At 36.4% G+C, this 24,512-nt stretch overlaps 3 protein-coding genes across 3 annotated transcripts; all 3 read left to right on the forward strand.

Moving 5' to 3' along the window:
- Nucleotides 1–990: 990 nt before the first annotated feature.
- On the forward strand, nt 991–2,529 carry LOC128870570 (uncharacterized). The gene is made up of 2 exons (XM_054113223.1): nt 991–1,645; nt 1,712–2,529. The coding sequence occupies exons 1-2, from the start codon at nt 1,318–1,320 to the stop codon at nt 2,527–2,529; spliced, it is 1,146 nt and encodes a 381-aa protein (XP_053969198.1). The 5' UTR covers nt 991–1,317.
- A 7,115-nt stretch (nt 2,530–9,644) lies between these two features.
- Nucleotides 9,645–11,547, forward strand: LOC128870551 (uncharacterized). Its single transcript, XM_054113203.1, has 2 exons — nt 9,645–10,299; nt 10,366–11,547. The coding sequence occupies exons 1-2, from the start codon at nt 9,972–9,974 to the stop codon at nt 11,523–11,525; spliced, it is 1,488 nt and encodes a 495-aa protein (XP_053969178.1). The 5' UTR covers nt 9,645–9,971; the 3' UTR covers nt 11,526–11,547.
- Nucleotides 11,548–21,575: 10,028 nt separating this feature from the next.
- On the forward strand, nt 21,576–23,593 carry LOC128870549 (uncharacterized). The gene is made up of 2 exons (XM_054113201.1): nt 21,576–22,230; nt 22,297–23,593. Exons 1-2 carry the CDS (start codon nt 21,903–21,905, stop codon nt 23,454–23,456), a joined length of 1,488 nt encoding a protein of 495 aa, XP_053969176.1. The 5' UTR covers nt 21,576–21,902; the 3' UTR covers nt 23,457–23,593.
- Nucleotides 23,594–24,512: the final 919 nt, after the last annotated feature.

Consider the following 24,512-nt stretch of genomic DNA (forward strand, 5'->3'; position numbering starts at 1 on the left):
CATATGGGCTAGAGACAAAAAAAAAAAAGCTAAATCAAGTTACGAAAATGGACGCACAACGATATGCACCACCCCGTTATTCTCTCCATCGTGGGTAGCAGCAATAGGGTTATGATTTTAATTTGTTTCTATTCATTTGGTCTCTAAATTGTCAAATGTTGCTTACGTTTTATCCAATTCGCGTGAAGGGTCAATCTTTGTTTATAGATTTAGAGATTCTAGGGGCAAAAAGCAAAAATAAAATTCATTGCACTACTGCTGCTACCTGTTTAATGTGCCTTGAGCTACATAGAATTTTTTCAATCACGTAGTAACCGTAGAGATGTAATTTTGATTTTTTCAATCATTACAAATTCAAGTTGAAATCTTTAATTTCATTCTTTTTAAAAAAAAATAATTTCATTCTTGCCAAAAAAAAAATAATTAGTATAGTTGTAAATTCTATTAAATATAAATTAAGGCGGTCAGTCGCGAAATACTTGTATTGATTTCACATAAAATACCCAATGATTGAGATTGAAAAAAAGCATCGACCCGCTCAGCGAGTAAAGCGAATTGTGTGTCGAAAACAACACTTTACAAAACGAAAGCTGGAAAACGCCAACGTCCCAGTCCCAACGGAGTGCTCCATCGTAATCCATATTTGAATTTCTTACGTGAATTTCGCCTTCGCAATGGTCATCTCCCTGCGGTGGAAATTATTCGACGCGGCGCCAAGGAGTGGAAGAATATGCCTAAAGAGGGATAACTTGGCGAAGAATGCCAAGTTTTCTGAGGTGGCGCTCGATGTGAGCGTAAGACGGAAGCTCCACCAATGGCTTATGGAACTCCTGCACCAAAAATAGCAGAAACAGTTTTAAGGCGTGGGGGGTCATTTTTCCCAAAATCACTTTCCCAACAAAATTTTTTCCCAAATTTTTTTTCCCCAAAAAATAATTTTCCCAATATTTTTTTTCCCAAAAATATTTTTTCCCGCTTTATTGTTTTTTCCCGAATGCATGTTTTCCCAAAATAACTTTTTTCCAATAGATAGCTTTCCCGAACAAATACTACTGAAATTAATTTTTATTATTCTACTATTTGACATTTTTCGACGATTCCGACAATATGAGTGTATATAATAATCAAAAATCTTATACTTAAGTAATCGAAAAAGATTCGAAAAAGTTTTTCAATATACATTTTTCAATTCGGATAAAAAGACAAGGTAACGAATGTATCCAACTTCACTCATATAAACAAGTTTTTTCACGTCATTCTTTTCGTGTCAAAATTTCATGAGCTAAAATTTGCTGCCTAAAGTCAAAATTTCTAATTATGGCGGAATTAATTGAATGCAAAAAATCATTTCTTTTGCACATTAACGGATATTTGTACTACAAACACTCAGGTAGAATAGAAGAAACTGCGTATTGGAATTGCCGAAGAAAACCTGAGTGTAATGCTAGAGTGACAACATACGGAGGACCACACAATATCAGAGTTCTGAAGGGACTTGATGAATCGAAACACATCCTTCATGCACCAAACCCCGAAGAAGTCGAAGCGTTAAGAGTCATGAATAGGATCAAACGTAAAGCTACAGAAAATCTTGAAGCTCCTCCAGCTCAAATATTACGAACTGAATTGCGAAACGTTTCACCAGGTAAAAACAAAAAAACGAAATTGCATTCGATTCATAATTACAAAATATGATAACTCTCTCTTTTAGCGGTATTAGCGGAAATGCCAAACAGAATTAATTCCCGAAAAAGTCTTAGTCGTGAAAGATTAAAAGATTTTCCCTCGAACCTGCGAACGCTGAGAGAATTGCAGGATATTCCAGGCTTTTATCAAAATTCATTGAATGGAGATAAATTTCTAATTTACGACTCCTATGAAAATGACGAAGACTCAGAATTTGGGAGAATACTCGTGTTCGCGACGCCTGAAAATTTAAGGCAATTATTCAGGAGCATATTGTGGTTTGCCGACGGAACATTTAAAACTGCGCCAAGTATATTTTTCCAAGTTTTCGCAATTCTCGGAGCAGTTACACAACCGGATTCAAGAGGAAAACCACAAACTATTGGTTTACCTTTTGTCTACGCATTATTAGAAAACAAAGAGCAGAAAGTATACGAAAAAGTATTCTCGGTTGTTTTGCAAGAGGCAGAACGTCTAGGTATCGATATTTCTCTTCCGATTAAAGTGATGACAGATTTTGAGTTGGCTATCATCAATGCTGTAAAAATCGTAATGGGCGAAGACAAGGCACGCTGCTGTTTTTTCCACCTCTGTCAAAACATGTACCGCCATATCCAAAGTGAAGGACTTCAGAAAATGTATTGCGATCCTGAAGATCGATCGGTCAAAGTAGCCACTCATATGATATGTGCCCTTGCTTTCGTCCGAGAATTCGAAACCTTAAAAAATGAAATACCGGAGGAAATGCGACCAATTTCAAAATACTTTGACGCTACGTACGTCCGAGGAAAACCTGCAAAAGGTGCATCCTCGCTATGCTCCAGATTTGTGGTGTCAATATGATGCAGTCATTCAACAAACTGCGAGAACGAATAATATATCCGAAGGATGGCACAACAGGCTTCAAGTTGTTATAGGGAAAGATCACCCCAGCTTCTACATTTTTCTTTCCGAGTTGCAGAAAGAGCAATCGGACACAGAAATAATGATGCGACAATTGCAATCAGGACAGCAAGTTAAGAAAAATAAATATTCCAAGAGGTTGAAACATGAACAGAGAATATTTAACATTGTTTCGAAATATCACGAATATGTTGATAACAATGATATTGTCACATACTTGAAAACTCTAGGATACTATATTCGCATGTGATTGTATACATACAAATTCATAAATAAACTGAAATCTTGTTTCAAATAATAAAAAATGTACTCGGCCATTCATTGCAAATGTATATGCGATATTTTACAGACGAACGATATTTTGGGAAAAATATTTTATGGGAAAATTTATTGGGAAATTTTTAGTTTGGGAAAAATGGCATTGGGAAAATTATTTTTTTGGAAAAAAATATTTTGGAAAAAATATTTTATGGGAAATTTTTAGTTTGGGAAAAATGGCATTGGGAAAATAATTTTTTGGGAAAAAAAAATTTGGGAAAAAATTTTTTTGGGAAAGTGATTTTGGGAAAATTGTACCCCAACCGTTTTAAGGTCTTATAATTTTAATCTGAAAACAGAAAACAAAACAATTGAAATTGATGGATATAAAATTGATAACCCAGTTTGGGAAAATAATGGATCCTTTCCATTTGGAATAGTAAGTTCTAATTGGCATCCAGGGGAATTACACCGAATGGCTTATACATTTTTGGTAGAAAATTTTATAGCAATTAAAGATCTGGCTTGCAATGTAATAGAAATGGCAATGTATACCAACTCGGATATATTGACAAAAGGAAGACAAACTTGGGATCCTATAAATGAAAGAAGTGTTCCAAGTTCGCAAGCTTATTCCAATTATTGTGAATTCTTAGTTGAGAAGGGCTTCCCAAATCATCATAGCCTTATGGGATTAATTAAATATACCTTTGAACCGATGGACAAACCAACAATAATTGGAAAGAAAGTTTTATGGAAGTATGAAGAAAAGATAAAAGTTGAAAAGGGGCAAAGATTAATTGTTAAGGAGAAAAAGTCTTATATTGTTAAAAAACAATATGATGGTGAAGAAGCAAGAAAATATGTAATGAATTTAATTCGTTCTTTTTGTGGGTATAATAAAAGCGGATAAAGGGATCACCTGAGAAGAAGAGCAATTGCTTCCCCATCAATCCCCATGCGAGCTTTTCTATTGATCGTTGAAGAATTCCATCTAAAACTAGGGAAAAAGATTCCTGGAAGCACTATATCTATTGAAAATAGTTGGCACTATGGGGAAAGCTAAAGTGGACCCAGAAGCTGTTGTTTCTTTACAAGCAACTCAAGGCGCCACTAAATGGAATGAGTGTCTAAGGGCTAGTGGTTTTGGCATGATGTCACAAACGTTTTTTGATTCAGAAAGAAGAAGAATCCTTGGCCTTCCAAGTTTAGACAACAGTGCAAAGATATTTGCAAAAGTCTGCCAAGCTAGTCATTTTTTGCTTACCGTGAAACGTATAGCATTGGGGAAAGGGCTACAAGGTAAATCAAAGATTTTGGCAAAAGAAAATCTTTTCAAATTCAGTCAAATATCTAGGCCATATAATACAAAATAACACAGTACGACCAATAAGGGACAATTTAATTTCAATCAAAAATTTCAAAAGAATATAAGACAATTTTTAGGGAAAATTAAATTTTAGCATGAATATATACCGAATAGTGCCAAAATATTAGAACCACTCCATAATTTACTTCAAACAGATCAAAAATTGATTTGACCTGAAAGTTGTCAAAATCATTTTGAATAAAAATATTGTTCAAAAAATAAGTAAAACGACGAAAAGCAATACGAGTACAAATACTCATAAAAGCAACCACAACTACAACGATTTAGATGCTAACAATGATATGTCGGGAAAAATCGCGAAAAATACAGCCAACTGATGCTGCGGATTACGAGGATGGGGGCGGAATGTAAAAATGTAAATTAATTTGTGTGCAAATAAATTACAAGTGATATTTTCATATTTGAGCCGTAAGCCCTGACAGCTAGTGTTCCTTTTTTTTATTGTAAAATAATAATTTATTGTTATTTTCCATATATTAAATTAAATTAATTAAAAATATTGTTATGCTCACAACCAATCTTGGAAATATTTGATCGAAGATGTAAAGAAATTATATTTCTTATTATATTACATATTCATTTAGTTTTAAATTCACCGCTCATCTCTTAGAGTAAGGGAACACTTATTCATTTGCATTCATTACAAATTCAAGTGGAAATATTAAATTTCATTCACTTTAAAAAATCAATCGTATTTGCGAGATCTCCCCTGATGAGTTCATGGGGGAGCTTTTCCATTTGAACCTGAAGGAGTTCAGCCCTGGTTGTCCGGAGAAGGACGTCAGGATGGTCAGCCGTCTTTGGAAGGTCAGTCCTGATGGGGTGACGAATGTTGTCCTTGAGGGCACGGACATGCTAATGTCCGCCCTCTTGGAGGCAGGTCGTTGCTACGTCAAGTGGTTTTCCTTCCGGGTACGGCCGGACCAAAGGTGCGGGCAGGAAGGGCACAGGAGTGCAGGTTGTGGCAATGCCCCGCATTGTCCCAACTAAACCGTCAGGAGGCTTATGCCGTAATGTGTGAGTTGGGGGCGCGTATGTTGGAGGGGGGCTGCGGCATTGCTTTGCTCCAGGAACCATGCTCCACCAATGGGGTGGTGAGAGGTCTTCCTGGGGGCTTTAGGGTCTTTACTGACCTTTGAGTCAATGCCGCAGTAGCTGTGTGTGAGCCAAGCTACTCTTATGTAGTAGTTGACTCATGGTGAGGAGTATTCATATGGGCTAGAGACCAAAAAAAAAGCTAAATCAAGTTACGAAAATGGACGCACAACGATATGCACCACCCCGTTATTCTCTCCATCGTGGGTAGCAGCAATAGGGTTATGATTTTAATTTGTTTCTATTCATTTGGTCTCTAAATTGTCAAATGTTGCTTACGTTTTATCCAATTCGCGTGAAGGGTCAATCTTTGTTTATAGATTTAGAGATTCTAGGGGCAAAAAGCAAAAATAAAATTCATTGCACTACTGCTGCTACCTGTTTAATGTGCCTTGAGCTACATCGAATTTTTTCAATCACGTAGTAACCGTAGAGATGTAATTTTGATTTTTTCAATCATTACAAATTCAAGTTGAAATCTTTAATTTCATTCTTTTTAAAAAAAAATAATTTCATTCTTGCCAAAAAACAATAATTAGTATAGTTGTAAATTCTATTAAATATAAATTAAGGCGGTCAGTCGCGAAATACTTGTATTGATTTCACATAAAATACCCAATGATTGAGATTGAAAAAAAAGCATCGACCCGCTCAGCGAGTAAAGCGAATTGTGTATCGAAAACAACACTTTACAAAACGAAAGCTGGAAAATGCCAACGTCCCAGTCCCAACGGAGTGCTCCATCGTAATCCATATTTGAATTTCTTACGTGAATTTCGCCTTCGCAATGGTCATCTCCCAGCGGTGGAAATTATTCGACGCGGCGCCAAGGAGTGTAAGAATATGCCTAAAGAGGGATAACTTGGCGAAGAATGCCAAGTTTTCTGAGGTGGCGCTCGATGTGAGCGTAAGACGGAAGCTCCACCAATGGCTTATGGAACTCCTGCACCAAAAATAGCAGAAACAGTTTTAAGGTCTTATAATTTTAATCTGAAAACAGAAAACAAAACAATTGAAATTGATGGATATAAAATTGATAACCCAGTTTGGGAAAATAATGGATCCTTTCCATTTGGAATAGTAAGTTCTAATTGGCATCCAGGGGAATTACACCGAATGGCTTATACATTTTTGGTAAAAAATTTTATAGCAATTAAAGATCTGGCTTGCAATGTAATAGAAATGGCAATGTATACCAACTCGGATATATTGACAAAAGGAAGACAAACTTGGGATCCTATAAATGAAAGAAGTGTTCCAAGTTCGCAAGCTTATTCCAGTTATTGTGAATTCTTAGTTGAGAAGGGCTTCCCAAATCATCATAGCCTTATGTGATTAATTAAATATACCTTTGAACCGATGGACAAACCAACAATAATTGGAAAGAAAGTTTTATGGAAGTATGAAGAAAAGATAAAAGTTGTAAAGGGGCAAAGATTAATTGTTAAGGTGAAAAAGTCTTATATTGTTAAAAAACAATATGATGGTGAAGAAGCAAGAAAATATGTAATGAATTTAATTCGTTCTTTTTGTGGGTATAATAAAAGCGGATAAAGGGCTCACCTGAAAAGAAGAGCAATTGCTTCCCCATCAATCCCCATGCGAGCTTTTCTATTGCTCGTTGAAGAATTCCATCTAAAACTAGGGAAAAAGATTCCTGGAAGCACTATATCTATTGAAAATAGTTGGCACTATGGGGAAAGCTAAAGTGGACCCAGAAGCTGTTGTTTCTTTACAAGCAACTCAAGGCGCCACTAAATGGAATGAGTGTCTAAGGGCTAGTGGTTTTGGCATGATGTCACAAACGTTTTTTGATTCAGAAAGAAGAAGAATCCTTGGCCTTCCAAGTTTAGACAACAGTGCAAAGATATTTGCAAAAGTCTGCCAAGCTAGTCATTTTTTGCTTACCGTGAAACGTATAGCATTGGGGAAAGGGCTACAAGGTAAATCAAAGATTTTGGCAAAAGAAAATCTTTTCAAATTCAGTCAAATATCTAGGCCATATAATACAAAATAACACAGTACGACCAATAAGGGACAGTTTAATTTCAATCAAAAATTTCAAAAGAATAAAAGACAATTTTTAGGGAAAATTAAATTTTAGCATGAATATATACCGAATAGTGCCAAAATATTAGAACCACTCCATAATTTACTTCAAACAGATCAAAAATTGATTTGACCTGAAAGTTGTCAAAATCATTTTGAATAAAAATATTGTTCAAAAAATAAGTAAAACGACGAAAAGCAATACGAGTACAAATACTCATAAAAGCAACCACAACTACAACGATTTAGATGCTAACAATGATATGTCGGGAAAAATCGCGAAAAATACAGCCAACTGATGCTGCGGATTACGAGGATGGGGGCGGAATGTAAAAATGTAAATTAATTTGTGTGCAAATAAATTACAAGTGATATTTTCATATTTGAGCCGTAAGCCCTGACAGCTAGTGTTCCTTTTTTTTATTGTAAAATAATAATTTATTGTTATTTTCCATATATTAAATTAAATTAATTAAAAATATTGTTATGCTCACAACCAATCTTGGAAATATTTGATCGAAGATGTAAAGAAATTATATTTCTTATATTATTATATTACATATTCATTTAGTTTTAAATTCACCGCTCATCTCTTAGAGTAAGGGAACACTTATTCATTTGCATTCATTACAAATTCAAGTGGAAATATTAAATTTCATTCACTTTAAAAAATCAATCGTATTTGCGAGATCTCCCCTGATGAGTTCATGGGGGAGCTTTTCCATTTGAACCTGAAGGAGTTCAGCCCTGGTTGTCCGGAGAAGGACGTCAGGATGGTCAGCCGTCTTTGGAAGGTCAGTCCTGATGGGGTGACGAATGTTGTCCTTGAGGGCACGGACATGCTAATGTCCGCCCTCTTGGAGGCAGGTCGTTACTACGTCAAGTGGTTTTCCTTCCGGGTACGGCCGGACCAGTTGACGCCCGGCTGTTTCCGCTGCATGGGCTTTGAACATAGGGTGGCGGAATGCAGGCCAAGAAGGATGTCTGCCGAAGGTGCGGGCAGGAAGGGCACAGGAGTGCAGGTTGTGGCAATGCCCCGCATTGTCCCAACTAAACCGTCAGGAGGCTTATGCCGTAATGTGTGAGTTGGGGGCGCGTATGTTGGAGGGGGGCTGCGGCATTGCTTTGCTCCAGGAACCATGCTCCACCAATGGGGTGGTGAGAGGTCTTCCTGGGGGCTTTAGGGTCTTTACTGACCTTTGAGTCAATGCCGCAGTAGCTGTGTGTGAGCCAAGCTACTCTTATGTAGTAGTTGACTCATGGTGAGGAGTATTTATATGGGCTAGAGACAAAAAAAAAAAAGCTAAATCAAGTTACGAAAATGGACGCACAACGATATGCACCACCCCGTTATTCTCTCCATCGTGGGTAGCAGCAATAGGGTTATGATTTTAATTTGTTTCTATTCATTTGGTCTCTAAATTGTCAAATGTTGCTTACGTTTTATCCAATTCGCGTGAAGGGTCAATCTTTGTTTATAGATTTAGAGATTCTAGGGGCAAAAAGCAAAAATAAAATTCATTGCACTACTGCTGCTACCTGTTTAATGTGCCTTGAGCTACATAGAATTTTTTCAATCACGTAGTAACCGTAGAGATGTAATTTTGATTTTTTCAATCATTACAAATTCAAGTTGAAATCTTTAATTTCATTCTTTTTAAAAAAAAATAATTTCATTCTTGCCAAAAAAAATAATTAGTATAGTTGTAAATTCTATTAAATATAAATTAAGGCGGTCAGTCGCGAAATACTTGTATTGATTTCACATAAAATACCCAATGATTGAGATTGAAAAAAAAGCATCGACCCGCTCAGCGAGTAAAGCGAATTGTGTATCGAAAACAACACTTTACAAAACGAAAGCTGGAAAATGCCAACGTCCCAGTCCCAACGGAGTGCTCCATCGTAATCCATATTTGAATTTCTTACGTGAATTTCGCCTTCGCAATGGTCATCTCCCTGCGGTGGAAATTATTCGACGCGGCGCCAAGGAGTGGAAGAATATGCCTAAAGAGGGATAACTTGGCGAAGAATGCCAAGTTTTCTGAGGTGGCGCTCGATGTGAGCGTAAGACGGAAGCTCCACCAATGGCTTATGGAACTCCTGCACCAAAAATAGCAGAAACAGTTTTAAGGCGTGGGGGGTCATTTTTCCCAAAATCACTTTCCCAACAAAATTTTTTCCCAAATTTTTTTTCCCCAAAAAATAATTTTCCCAATATTTTTTTTCCCAAAAATATTTTTTCCCGCTTTATTGTTTTTTCCCGAATGCATGTTTTCCCAAAATAACTTTTTTCCAATAGATAGCTTTCCCGAACAAATACTACTGAAATTAATTTTTATTATTCTACTATTTGACATTTTTCGACGATTCCGACAATATGAGTGTATATAATAATCAAAAATCTTATACTTAAGTAATCGAAAAAGATTCGAAAAAGTTTTTCAATATACATTTTTCAATTCGGATAAAAAGACAAGGTAACGAATGTATCCAACTTCACTCATATAAACAAGTTTTTTCACGTCATTCTTTTCGTGTCAAAATTTCATGAGCTAAAATTTGCTGCCTAAAGTCAAAATTTCTAATTATGGCGGAATTAATTGAATGCAAAAAATCATTTCTTTTGCACATTAACGGATATTTGTACTACAAACACTCAGGTAGAATAGAAGAAACTGCGTATTGGAATTGCCGAAGAAAACCTGAGTGTAATGCTAGAGTGACAACATACGGAGGACCACACAATATCAGAGTTCTGAAGGGACTTGATGAATCGAAACACATCCTTCATGCACCAAACCCCGAAGAAGTCGAAGCGTTAAGAGTCATGAATAGGATCAAACGTAAAGCTACAGAAAATCTTGAAGCTCCTCCAGCTCAAATATTACGAACTGAATTGCGAAACGTTTCACCAGGTAAAAACAAAAAAACGAAATTGCATTCGATTCATAATTACAAAATATGATAACTCTCTCTTTTAGCGGTATTAGCGGAAATGCCAAACAGAATTAATTCCCGAAAAAGTCTTAGTCGTGAAAGATTAAAAGATTTTCCCTCGAACCTGCGAACGCTGAGAGAATTGCAGGATATTCCAGGCTTTTATCAAAATTCATTGAATGGAGATAAATTTCTAATTTACGACTCCTATGAAAATGACGAAGACTCAGAATTTGGGAGAATACTCGTGTTCGCGACGCCTGAAAATTTAAGGCAATTATTCAGGAGCATATTGTGGTTTGCCGACGGAACATTTAAAACTGCGCCAAGTATATTTTTCCAAGTTTTCGCAATTCTCGGAGCAGTTACACAACCGGATTCAAGAGGAAAACCACAAACTATTGGTTTACCTTTTGTCTACGCATTATTAGAAAACAAAGAGCAGAAAGTATACGAAAAAGTATTCTCGGTTGTTTTGCAAGAGGCAGAACGTCTAGGTATCGATATTTCTCTTCCGATTAAAGTGATGACAGATTTTGAGTTGGCTATCATCAATGCTGTAAAAATCGTAATGGGCGAAGACAAGGCACGCTGCTGTTTTTTCCACCTCTGTCAAAACATGTACCGCCATATCCAAAGTGAAGGACTTCAGAAAATGTATTGCGATCCTGAAGATCGATCGGTCAAAGTAGCCACTCATATGATATGTGCCCTTGCTTTCGTCCCACATCAAAACATCGCCCGAGAATTCGAAACCTTAAAAAATGAAATACCGGAGGAAATGCGACCAATTTCAAAATACTTTGACGCTACGTACGTCCGAGGAAAACCTGCAAAAGGCCGACGTAAACAGGTGCATCCTCGCTATGCTCAAGATTTGTGGTGTCAATATGATGCAGTCATTCAACAAACTGCGAGAACGAATAATATATCCGAAGGATGGCACAACAGGCTTCAAGTTGTTATAGGGAAAGATCACCCCAGCTTCTACATTTTTCTTTCCGAGTTGCAGAAAGAGCAATCGGACACAGAAATAATGATGCGACAATTGCAATCAGGACAGCAAGTTAAGAAAAATAAATATTCCAAGAGGTTGAAACATGAACAGAGAATATTTAACATTGTTTCGAAATATCACGAATATGTTGATAACAATGATATTGTCACATACTTGAAAACTCTAGGATACTATATTCGCATGTGATTGTATACATACAAATTCATAAATAAACTGAAATCATGTTTCAAATAATAAAAAATGTACTCGCCCATTCATTGCAAATGTATATGCGATATTTTACAGACGAACGATATTTTGGGAAAAATATTTTATGGGAAAATTTATTGGGAAATTTTTAGTTTGGGAAAAATGGCATTGGGAAAATTATTTTTTTGGAAAAAAATATTTTGGAAAAAATATTTTATGGGAAAATTTATTGGGAAATTTTTAGTTTGGGAAAAATGGCATTGGGAAAATTATTTTTTGGGAAAAAAAAATTTGGGAAAAAATTTTTTTGGGAAAGTGATTTAGGGAAAATTGTACCCCAACCGTTTTAAGGTCTTATAATTTTAATCTGAAAACAGAAAACAAAACAATTGAAATTGATGGATATAAAATTGATAACCCAGTTTGGGAAAATAATGGATCCTTTCCATTTGGAATAGTAAGTTCTAATTGGCATCCAGGGGAATTACACCGAATGGCTTATACATTTTTGGTAGAAAATTTTATAGCAATTAAAGATCTGGCTTGCAATGTAATAGAAATGGCAATGTATACCAACTCGGATATATTGACAAAAGGAAGACAAACTTGGGATCCTATAAATGAAAGAAGTGTTCCAAGTTCGCAAGCTTATTCCAATTATTGTGAATTCTTAGTTGAGAAGGGCTTCCCAAATCATCATAGCCTTATGGGATTAATTAAATATACCTTTGAACCGATGGACAAACCAACAATAATTGGAAAGAAAGTTTTATGGAAGTATGAAGAAAAGATAAAAGTTGAAAAGGGGCAAAGATTAATTGTTAAGGAGAAAAAGTCTTATATTGTTAAAAAACAATATGATGGTGAAGAAGCAAGAAAATATGTAATGAATTTAATTCGTTCTTTTTGTGGGTATAATAAAAGCGGATAAAGGGCTCACCTGAGAAGAAGAGCAATTGCTTCCCCATCAATCCCCATGCGAGCTTTTCTATTGATCGTTGAAGAATTCCATCTAAAACTAGGGAAAAAGATTCCTGGAAGCACTATATCTATTGAAAATAGTTGGCACTATGGGGAAAGCTAAAGTGGACCCAGAAGCTGTTGTTTCTTTACAAGCAACTCAAGGCGCCACTAAATGGAATGAGTGTCTAAGGGCTAGTGGTTTTGGCATGATGTCACAAACGTTTTTTGATTCAGAAAGAAGAAGAATCCTTGGCCTTCCAAGTTTAGACAACAGTGCAAAGATATTTGCAAAAGTCTGCCAAGCTAGTCATTTTTTGCTTACCGTGAAACGTATAGCATTGGGGAAAGGGCTACAAGGTAAATCAAAGATTTTGGCAAAAGAAAATCTTTTCAAATTCAGTCTAATATCTAGGCCATATAATACAAAATAACACAGTACGACCAATAAGGGACAATTTAATTTCAATCAAAAATTTTCCAATACAAGAAAAATCAAAAGAATATAAGACAATTTTTAGGGAAAATTAAATTTTATCATGAATATATACCGAATAGTGCCAAAATATTAGAACCACTCCATAATTTACTTCAAAAAGATCAAAAATTTATTTGGCCTGAAAGTTGTCAAAATCATTTGGAATAAAAATATTGTTCAAAAAATAAGTAAAACGACGAAAAGCAATACGAGTACAAATACTCATAAAAGCAACCACAACTACAACGATTTAGATGCTAACAATGATATGTCGGATGAATTGAGCGCGTACAGCTCGGAGGAAGACGAGGTGACATCACGAAAATCGCGAAAAATACAGCCAACTGATGCTGCGGATTACGAGGATGGGGGCGGAATGTAAAAATGTAAATTAATTTGTGTGCAAATAAATTACAAGTGATATTTTCATATTTGAGCCGTAAGCCCTGGCAGCTAGTGTTCCTTTTTTTTATTGTAAAATAATAATTTATTGTTATTTTCCATATATTAAATTAAATTAATTAAAAATATTGTTATGCTCACAACCAATCTTGGAAATATTTGATCGAAGATGTAAAGATATTATATTTCTTATTATATTACATATTCATTTAGTTTTAAATTCACCGCTCATCTCTTAGAGCAAGGGAACACTTATTCATTTGCATTCATTACAAATTCAAGTGGAAATATTAAATTTCATTCACTTTAAAAAATCAATCGTATTTGCGAGATCTCCCCTGATGAGTTCATGGGGGAGCTTTTCCATTTGAACCTGAAGGAGTTCAGCCCTGGTTGTCCGGAGAAGGACGTCAGGATGGTCAGCCGTCTTTGGAAGGCCAGTCCTGATGGGGTGACGAATGTTGTCCTTGAGGGCACATGCTAATGTCCGCCCTCTTGGAGGCAGGTCGTTGCTACGTCAAGTGGTTTTCCTTCCGGGTACGGCCGGACCAGTTGACGCCCGGCTGTTTCCGCTGCATGGGCTTTGAACATAGGGTGGCGGAATGCAGGCCAAGAAGGATGTCTGCCGAAGGTGCGGGCAGGGAGGGCACAGGAGTGCAGGTTGTGGCAATGCCCCGCATTGTCCCAACTAAACCGTCAGGAGGCTTATGCCGTAATGTGTGAGTTGGGGGCGCGTATGTTGGAGGGGGGCTGCGGCATTGCTTTGCTCCAGGAACCATGCTCCACCAATGGGGTGGTGAGAGGTCTTCCTGGGGGCTTTAGGGTCTTTACTGACCTTTGAGTCAATGCCGCAGTAGCTGTGTGTGAGCCAAGCTACTCTTATGTAGTAGTTGACTCATGGTGAGGAGTATTCATATGGGCTAGAGACAAAAAAAAAAGCTAAATCAAGTTACGAAAATGGACGCACAACGATATGCACCACCACGTTATTCTCTCCATCGTGGGTAGCAGCAATAGGGTTATGATTTTAGTTTGTTTCTATTCATTTGGTCTCTAAATTGTCAAATGTTGCTTACGTTTTATCCAATTCGCGTGAAGGGTCAATCTTTGTTTATAGATTTAGAGATTCTAGGGGCCAAAAGCAAAAATAAAATTCATTGCACTACTGCTGCTACCTGTTTAATGTGCCTTGAGCTACATAGAATTTTTTCAATTACGTAGTAACCGTAGAGATGTAATTTTGATTTTTTCAATCATTACAAATTCAAGTTGAAATCTTTAATTTCATTCTTTTAAAAAAAAATTAATTTCATTCTTGCCAAAAGAAAATAATTAGTATAGTTGTAAATTCTATTAAATATAAATTAAGGCGGTCAGTCGCGAAATACTTGTATTGATTTCACATAAAATACCCAATGATTGAGATTGAAAAAAAAGCATCGACCCGCTCAGCGAGTAAAGCGAATTGTGTGTCGAAAACAACACTTTACAAAACGAAAGCTGGAAAATGCCAACGTCCCATTCCCAACGGAGTGCTCCATCGTAATCCATATTTGAATTTCTTACGTGAATTTCGCCTTCGCAATGGTCATCTCCCTGCGGTGGAAATTATTCGACGCGGCGCCAAGGAGTGGAAGAATATGCCTAAAGAGGGATAACTTGGCGAAGAATGCCAAGTTTCCTGAGGTGGCGCTCGATGTGAGCGTAAGACGGAAGCTCCACCAATGGCTTATGGAACTCCTGCACCAAAAATAGCAGAAACAGTTTTAAGGCCTTATAATTTTAATCTGAAAACAGAAAACAAAACAATTGAAATTGATGGATATAAAATTGATAACCCAGTTTGGGAAAATAATGGATCCTTTCCATTTGGAATAGTAAGTTCTAATTGGCATCCAGGAGAATTACACCGAATGGCTTATACATTTTTGGTAGAAAATTTTATAGCAATTAAAGATCTGGCTTGCAATGTAATAGAAATGGCAATGTATACCAACTCGGATATATTGACAAAAGGAAGACAAACTTGGGATCCTATAAATGAAAGAAGTGTTCCAAGTTCGCAAGCTTATTCCAGTTATTGTGAATTCTTAGTTGAGAAGGGCTTCCCAAATCATCATAGCCTTATGTGATTAATTAAATATACCTTTGAACCGATGGACAAACCAACAATAATTGGAAAGAAAGTTTTATGGAAGTATGAAGAAAAGATAAAAGTTGTAAAGGGGCAAAGATTAATTGTTAAGGTGAAAAAGTCTTATATTGTTAAAAAACAATATGATGGTGAAGAAGCAAGAAAATATGTAATGAATTTAATTCGTTCTTTTTGTGGGTATAATAAAAGCGGATAAAGGGCTCACCTGAAAAGAAGAGCAATTGCTTCCCCATCAATCCCCATGCGAGCTTTTCTATTGCTCGTTGAAGAATTCCATCTAAAACTAGGGAAAAAGATTCCTGGAAGCACTATATCTATTGAAAATAGTTGGCACTATGGGGAAAGCTAAAGTGGACCCAGAAGCTGTTGTTTCTTTACAAGCAACTCAAGGCGCCACTAAATGGAATGAGTGTCTAAGGGCTAGTGGTTTTGGCATGATGTCACAAACGTTTTTTGATTCAGAAAGAAGAAGAATCCTTGGCCTTCCAAGTTTAGACAACAGTGCAAAGATATTTGCAAAAGTCTGCCAAGCTAGTCATTTTTTGCTTACCGTGAAACGTATAGCATTGGGGAAAGGGCTACAAGGTAAATCAAAGATTTTGGCAAAAGAAAATCTTTTCAAATTCAGTCAAATATCTAGGCCATATAATACAAAATAACACAGTACGACCAATAAGGGACAATTTAATTTCAATCAAAAATTTCAAAAGAATATAAGACAATTTTTAGGGAAAATTAAATTTTAGCATGAATATATACCGAATAGTGCCAAAATATTAGAACCACTCCATAATTTACTTCAAACAGATCAAAAATTGATTTGACCTGAAAGTTGTCAAAATCATTTTGAATAAAAATATTGTTCAAAAAATAAGTAAAACGACGAAAAGCAATACGAGTACAAATACTCATAAAAGCAACCACAACTACAACGATTTAGATGCTAACAATGATATGTCGGGAAAAATCGCGAAAAATACAGCCAACTGATGCTGCGGATTACGAGGATGGGGGCGGAATGTAAAAATGTAAATTAATTTGTGTGCAAATAAATTACAAGTGATATTTTCATATTTGAGCCGTAAGCCCTGACAGCTAGTGTTCCTTTTTTTTATTGTAAAATAATAATTTATTGTTATTTTCCATATATTAAATTAAATTAATTAAAAATATTGTTATGCTCACAACCAATCTTGGAAATATTTGATCGAAGATGTAAAGAAATTATATTTCTTATTATATTACATATTCATTTAGTTTTAAATTCACCGCTCATCTCTTAGAGTAAGGGAACACTTATTCATTTGCATTCATTACAAATTCAAGTGGAAATATTAAATTTCATTCACTTTAAAAAATCAATCGTATTTGCGAGATCTCCCCTGATGAGTTCATGGGGGAGCTTTTCCATTTGAACCTGAAGGAGTTCAGCCCTGGTTGTCCGGAGAAGGACGTCAGGATGGTCAGCCGTCTTTGGAAGGTCAGTCCTGATGGGGTGACGAATGTTGTCCTTGAGGGCACGGACATGCTAATGTCCGCCCTCTTGGAGGCAGGTCGTTGCTACGTCAAGTGGTTTTCCTTCCGGGTACGGCCGGACCAAAGGTGCGGGCAGGAAGGGCACAGGAGTGCAGGTTGTGGCAATGCCCCGCATTGTCCCAACTAAACCGTCAGGAGGCTTATGCCGTAATGTGTGAGTTGGGGGCGCGTATGTTGGAGGGGGGCTGCGGCATTGCTTTGCTCCAGGAACCATGCTCCACCAATGGGGTGGTGAGAGGTCTTCCTGGGGGCTTTAGGGTCTTTACTGACCTTTGAGTCAATGCCGCAGTAGCTGTGTGTGAGCCAAGCTACTCTTATGTAGTAGTTGACTCATGGTGAGGAGTATTCATATGGGCTAGAGACCAAAAAAAAAGCTAAATCAAGTTACGAAAATGGACGCACAACGATATGCACCACCCCGTTATTCTCTCCATCGTGGGTAGCAGCAATAGGGTTATGATTTTAATTTGTTTCTATTCATTTGGTCTCTAAATTGTCAAATGTTGCTTACGTTTTATCCAATTCGCGTGAAGGGTCAATCTTTGTTTATAGATTTAGAGATTCTAGGGGCAAAAAGCAAAAATAAAATTCATTGCACTACTGCTGCTACCTGTTTAATGTGCCTTGAGCTACATAGAATTTTTTCAATCACGTAGTAACCGTAGAGATGTAATTTTGATTTTTTCAATCATTACAAATTCAAGTTGAAATCTTTAATTTCATTCTTTTTAAAAAAAAATAATTTCATTCTTGCCAAAAAACAATAATTAGTATAGTTGTAAATTCTATTAAATATAAATTAAGGCGGTCAGTCGCGAAATACTTGTATTGATTTCACATAAAATACCCAATGATTGAGATTGAAAAAAAAGCATCGACCCGCTCAGCGAGTAAAGCGAATTGTGTATCGAAAACAACACTTTACAAAACGAAAGCTGGAAAATGCCAACGTCCCAGTCCCAACGGAGTGCTCCATCGTAATCCATATTTGAATTTCTTACGTGAATTTCGCCTTCGCAATGGTCATCTCCCAGCGGTGGAAATTATTCGACGCGGCGCCAAGGAGTGGAAGAATATGCCTAAAGAGGGATAACTTGGCGAAGAATGCCAAGTTTTCTGAGGTGGCGCTCGATGTGAGCGTAAGACGGAAGCTCCACCAATGGCTTATGGAACTCCTGCACCAAAAATAGCAGAAACAGTTTTAAGGTCTTATAATTTTAATCTGAAAACAGAAAACAAAACAATTGAAATTGATGGATATAAAATTGATAACCCAGTTTGGGAAAATAATGGATCCTTTCCATTTGGAATAGTAAGTTCTAATTGGCATCCAGGGGAATTACACCGAATGGCTTATACATTTTTGGTAGAAAATTATATAGCAATTAAAGATCTGGCTTGCAATGTAATAGAAATGGCAATGTATACCAACTCGGATATATTGACAAAAGGAAGACAAACTTGGGATCCTATAAATGAAAGAAGTGTTCCAAGTTCGCAAGCTTATTCCAGTTATTGTGAATTCTTAGTTGAGAAGGGCTTCCCAAATCATCATAGCCTTATGGGATTAATTAAATATTCCTTTGAATCGACAATTTCCAACAATAATTGGAAAGAAAGTTTTATGGAAGTATGAAGAAAAGATAAAAGTTGAAAAGGGACAAAGATTAATTGTTAAGGTGAAAAAGTCTTATATTGTTAAAAAACAATATGATGGTGAAGAAGCAAGAAAATATATAATGAATTTAATTCGTTCTTTTTGTGGGTATAATAAAAGCGGATAAAGGGCTCACCTGAGAAGAAGAGCAATTGCTTCCCCATCAATCCCCATGCGAGCTTTTCTATTGCTCGTTGAAGAATTCCATCTAAAACTAGGGAAAAAGATTCCTGGAAGCACTATATTTATTGAAAATAGTTGGCACTATGGGAAAAGCTAAAGTGGACCCAGAAGCTGTTGTTTCTTTACAAGCAACTCAAGGCGCCACTAAATGGAATGAGTGTCTAAGGGCTAGTGGTTAAGGGCAAAGATATTTGCAAAAGTCTGCCAAGCTAGTCATTTTTTGCTTACCGTGAAACGTATAGCATTGGGGAAAGGGCTACAAGGTAAATCAAAGATTTTGGCAAAAGAAAATCTTTTCAAATTCAGTCAAATATCTAGGCCATATAATACAAAATAATACAGTACGACCAATAAGGGACAATTTAATTTCAATAAAAAAAAAAATCAAAAGAATATAAGTCAATTTTTAGGGAAAATTAAATTTTATCATGAATATATACCGAATAGTGCCAAAATATTAGAACCACTCCATAATTTACTTCAAAAAGATCAAAAATTTATTTGACCTGAAAGTTGTCAAAATCATTTCGAATAAAAATATTGTTCAAAAAATAAGTAAAACGACGAAAAGCAATACGAGTACACATACTCATAAAAGCAACCACAACTACAACGATTTAGATGCTAACAATGATATGTCGGATGAATTGAGCGCGTACAGCTCGGAGGAAGACGAGGTGACATCACGAAAATCGCGAAAAATACAGCCAACTGATGCTGCGGATTACGAGGATGGGGGCGGAATGTAAAAATGTAAATTAATTTGTGTGCAAATAAATTACAAGTGATATTTTCATATTTGAGCCGTAAGCCCTGACAGCTAGTGTTCCTTTTTTTTTATTGTAAAATAATAATTTATTGTTATTTTCCATATATTAAATTAAATTAATTAAAAATATTGTTATGCTCACAACAAATCTTGGAAATATTTGATCGAAGATGTAAAGAAATTATATTTCTTATTATATTACATATTCATTTAGTTGTAAATTCACCGCTCATCTCTTAGAGTAAGGGAACACTTATTCATTTGCATTCATTACAAATTCAAGTGGAAATATTAGATTTCATTCATTTTAAAAAATCAATCGTATTTGCGAGATCTCCCCTGATGAGTTCATGGGGGAGCTTTTCCATTTGAACCTGAAGGAGTTCAGCCCTGGTTGTCCGGAGAAGGACGTCAGGATGGTCAGCCGTCTTTGGAAGGTCAGTCCTGATGGGGTGACGAATGTTGTCCTTGAGGGCACGGACATGCTAATGTCCGCCCTCTTGGAGGCAGGTCGTTGCTACGTCAAGTGGTTTTCCTTCCGGGTACGGCCGGACTAGTTGACGCCCGGCTGTTTCCGCTGCATGGGCTTTGAACATAGGGTGGCGGAATGCAGGCCAAGAAGGATGTCTGCCGAAGGTGCGGGCAGGAAGGGCACAGGAGTGCAGGTTATGGCAATGCCCCGCATTGTCCCAACTAAACCGTCAGGAGGCTTATGCCGTAATGTGTGAGTTGGGGGCGCGTATGTTGGAGGGGGGCTGCGGCATTGCTTTGCTCCAGGAACCATGCTCCACCAATGGGGTGGTGAGAGGTCTTCCTGGGGGCTTTAGGGTCTTTACTGACCTTTGAGTCAATGCCGCAGTAGCTGTGTGTGAGCCAAGCTACTCTTATGTAGTAGTTGACTCATGGTGAGGAGTATTCATATGGGCTAGAGACAAAAAAAAAAAAGCTAAATCAAGTTACGAAAATGGACGCACAACGATATGCACCACCCCGTTATTCTCTCCATCGTGGGTAGCAGCAATAGGGTTATGATTTTAATTTGTTTCTCTTCATTTGGTCTCTAAATTGTCAAATGTTGCTTACGTTTTATCCAATTCGCGTGAAGGGTCAATCTTTGTTTATAGATTTAGAGATTCTAGGGGCAAAAACCAAAAATAAAATTCATTGCACTACTGCTGCTACCTGTTTAATGTGCCTTGAGCTACATAGAATTTTTTCAATCACGTAGTAACCGTAGAGATGTAATTTTGATTTTTTCAATCATTACAAATTCAAGTTGAAATCTTTAATTTCATTCTTTTTAAAAAAAAATAATTTCATTCTTGCCAAAAAAAAAATAATTAGTATAGTTGTAAATTCTATTAAATATAAATTAAGGCGGTCAGTCGCGAAATACTTGTATTGATTTCACATAAAATACCCAATGATTGAGATTGAAAAAAAGCATCGACCCGCTCAGCGAGTAAAGCGAATTGTGTGTCGAAAACAACACTTTACAAAACGAAAGCTGGAAAACGCCAACGTCCCAGTCCCAACGGAGTGCTCCATCGTAATCCATATTTGAATTTCTTACGTGAATTTCGCCTTCGCAATGGTCATCTCCCTGCGGTGGAAATTATTCGACGCGGCGCCAAGGAGTGGAAGAATATGCCTAAAGAGGGATAACTTGGCGAAGAATGCCAAGTTTTCTGAGGTGGCGCTCGATGTGAGCGTAAGACGGAAGCTCCACCAATGGCTTATGGAACTCCTGCACCAAAAATAGCAGAAACAGTTTTAAGGCGTGGGGGGTCATTTTTCCCAAAATCACTTTCCCAACAAAATTTTTTCCCAAATTTTTTTTCCCCAAAAAATAATTTTCCCAATATTTTTTTCCCCAAAAATATTTTTTCCCGCTTTATTGTTTTTTCCCGAATGCATGTTTTCCCAAAATAACTTTTTTCCAATAGATAGCTTTCCCGAACAAATACTACTGAAATTAATTTTTATTATTCTACTATTTGACATTTTTCGACGATTCCGACAATATGAGTGTATATAATAATCAAAAATCTTATACTTAAGTAATCGAAAAAGATTCGAAAAAGTTTTTCAATATACATTTTTCAATTCGGATAAAAAGACAAGGTAACGAATGTATCCAACTTCACTCATATAAACAAGTTTTTTCACGTCATTCTTTTCGTGTCAAAATTTCATGAGCTAAAATTTGCTGCCTAAAGTCAAAATTTCTAATTATGGCGGAATTAATTGAATGCAAAAAATCATTTCTTTTGCACATTAACGGATATTTGTACTACAAACACTCAGGTAGAATAGAAGAAACTGCGTATTGGAATTGCCGAAGAAAACCTGAGTGTAATGCTAGAGTGACAACATACGGAGGACCACACAATATCAGAGTTCTGAAGGGACTTGATGAATCGAAACACATCCTTCATGCACCAAACCCCGAAGAAGTCGAAGCGTTAAGAGTCATGAATAGGATCAAACGTAAAGCTACAGAAAATCTTGAAGCTCCTCCAGCTCAAATATTACGAACTGAATTGCGAAACGTTTCACCAGGTAAAAACAAAAAAACGAAATTGCATTCGATTCATAATTACAAAATATGATAACTCTCTCTTTTAGCGGTATTAGCGGAAATGCCAAACAGAATTAATTCCCGAAAAAGTCTTAGTCGTGAAAGATTAAAAGATTTTCCCTCGAACCTGCGAACGCTGAGAGAATTGCAGGATATTCCAGGCTTTTATCAAAATTCATTGAATGGAGATAAATTTCTAATTTACGACTCCTATGAAAATGACGAAGACTCAGAATTTGGGAGAATACTCGTGTTCGCGACGCCTGAAAATTTAAGGCAATTATTCAGGAGCATATTGTGGTTTGCCGACGGAACATTTAAAACTGCGCCAAGTATATTTTTCCAAGTTTTCGCAATTCTCGGAGCAGTTACACAACCGGATTCAAGAGGAAAACCACAAACTATTGGTTTACCTTTTGTCTACGCATTATTAGAAAACAAAGAGCAGAAAGTATACGAAAAAGTATTCTCGGTTGTTTTGCAAGAGGCAGAACGTCTAGGTATCGATATTTCTCTTCCGATTAAAGTGATGACAGATTTTGAGTTGGCTATCATCAATGCTGTAAAAATCGTAATGGGCGAAGACAAGGCACGCTGCTGTTTTTTCCACCTCTGTCAAAACATGTACCGCCATATCCAAAGTGAAGGACTTCAGAAAATGTATTGCGATCCTGAAGATCGATCGGTCAAAGTAGCCACTCATATGATATGTGCCCTTGCTTTCGTCCCACATCAAAACATCGCCCGAGAATTCGAAACCTTAAAAAATGAAATACCGGAGGAAATGCGACCAATTTCAAAATACTTTGACGCTACGTACGTCCGAGGAAAACCTGCAAAAGGCCGACGTAAACAGGTGCATCCTCGCTATGCTCAAGATTTGTGGTGTCAATATGATGCAGTCATTCAACAAACTGCGAGAACGAATAATATATCCGAAGGATGGCACAACAGGCTTCAAGTTGTTATAGGGAAAGATCACCCCAGCTTCTACATTTTTCTTTCCGAGTTGCAGAAAGAGCAATCGGACACAGAAATAATGATGCGACAATTGCAATCAGGACAGCAAGTTAAGAAAAATAAATATTCCAAGAGGTTGAAACATGAACAGAGAATATTTAACATTGTTTCGAAATATCACGAATATGTTGATAACAATGATATTGTCACATACTTGAAAACTCTAGGATACTATATTCGCATGTGATTGTATACATACAAATTCATAAATAAACTGAAATCTTGTTTCAAATAATAAAAAATGTACTCGCCCATTCATTGCAAATGTATATGCGATATTTTACAGACGAACGATATTTTGGGAAAAATATTTTATGGGAAAATTTATTGGGAAATTTTTAGTTTGGGAAAAATGGCATTGGGAAAATTATTTTTTTGGAAAAAAATATTTTGGAAAAAATATTTTATGGGAAAATTTATTGGGAAATTTTTAGTTTGGGAAAAATGGCATTGGGAAAATTATTTTTTGGGAAAAAAAAATTTGGGAAAAAATTTTTTTGGGAAAGTGATTTAGGGAAAATTGTACCCCAACCGTTTTAAGGTCTTATAATTTTAATCTGAAAACAGAAAACAAAACAATTGAAATTGATGGATATAAAATTGATAACCCAGTTTGGGAAAATAATGGATCCTTTCCATTTGGAATAGTAAGTTCTAATTGGCATCCAGGGGAATTACACCGAATGGCTTATACATTTTTGGTAGAAAATTTTATAGCAATTAAAGATCTGGCTTGCAATGTAATAGAAATGGCAATGTATACCAACTCGGATATATTGACAAAAGGAAGACAAACTTGGGATCCTATAAATGAAAGAAGTGTTCCAAGTTCGCAAGCTTATTCCAATTATTGTGAATTCTTAGTTGAGAAGGGCTTCCCAAATCATCATAGCCTTATGGGATTAATTAAATATACCTTTGAACCGATGGACAAACCAACAATAATTGGAAAGAAAGTTTTATGGAAGTATGAAGAAAAGATAAAAGTTGAAAAGGGGCAAAGATTAATTGTTAAGGAGAAAAAGTCTTATATTGTTAAAAAACAATATGATGGTGAAGAAGCAAGAAAATATGTAATGAATTTAATTCGTTCTTTTTGTGGGTATAATAAAAGCGGATAAAGGGCTCACCTGAGAAGAAGAGCAATTGCTTCCCCATCAATCCCCATGCGAGCTTTTCTATTGATCGTTGAAGAATTCCATCTAAAACTAGGGAAAAAGATTCCTGGAAGCACTATATCTAT

This window comes from Anastrepha ludens, chromosome Y, assembly GCF_028408465.1.
Source record: "Anastrepha ludens isolate Willacy chromosome Y, idAnaLude1.1, whole genome shotgun sequence".
Classification (NCBI taxonomy): domain Eukaryota; kingdom Metazoa; phylum Arthropoda; class Insecta; order Diptera; family Tephritidae; genus Anastrepha; species Anastrepha ludens.

What these genes read in the sequence shown, in the direction of transcription:
- LOC128870551 (XM_054113203.1), top strand. Translation starts at nt 9,972, where the DNA reads ATGGCGGAATTAATTGAATGCAAAAAATCATTTCTTTTGCACATTAAC. An exon ending in ATTGCGAAACGTTTCACCAG is followed by an intron (nt 10,300 to 10,365) that starts GTAAAAACAAAA and finishes TCTCTCTTTTAG; the next exon opens with CGGTATTAGCGGAAATGCCA.
- LOC128870549 (XM_054113201.1), top strand. Translation starts at nt 21,903, where the DNA reads ATGGCGGAATTAATTGAATGCAAAAAATCATTTCTTTTGCACATTAAC. An exon ending in ATTGCGAAACGTTTCACCAG is followed by an intron (nt 22,231 to 22,296) that starts GTAAAAACAAAA and finishes TCTCTCTTTTAG; the next exon opens with CGGTATTAGCGGAAATGCCA.
- LOC128870570 (XM_054113223.1), top strand. Translation starts at nt 1,318, where the DNA reads ATGGCGGAATTAATTGAATGCAAAAAATCATTTCTTTTGCACATTAAC. An exon ending in ATTGCGAAACGTTTCACCAG is followed by an intron (nt 1,646 to 1,711) that starts GTAAAAACAAAA and finishes TCTCTCTTTTAG; the next exon opens with CGGTATTAGCGGAAATGCCA.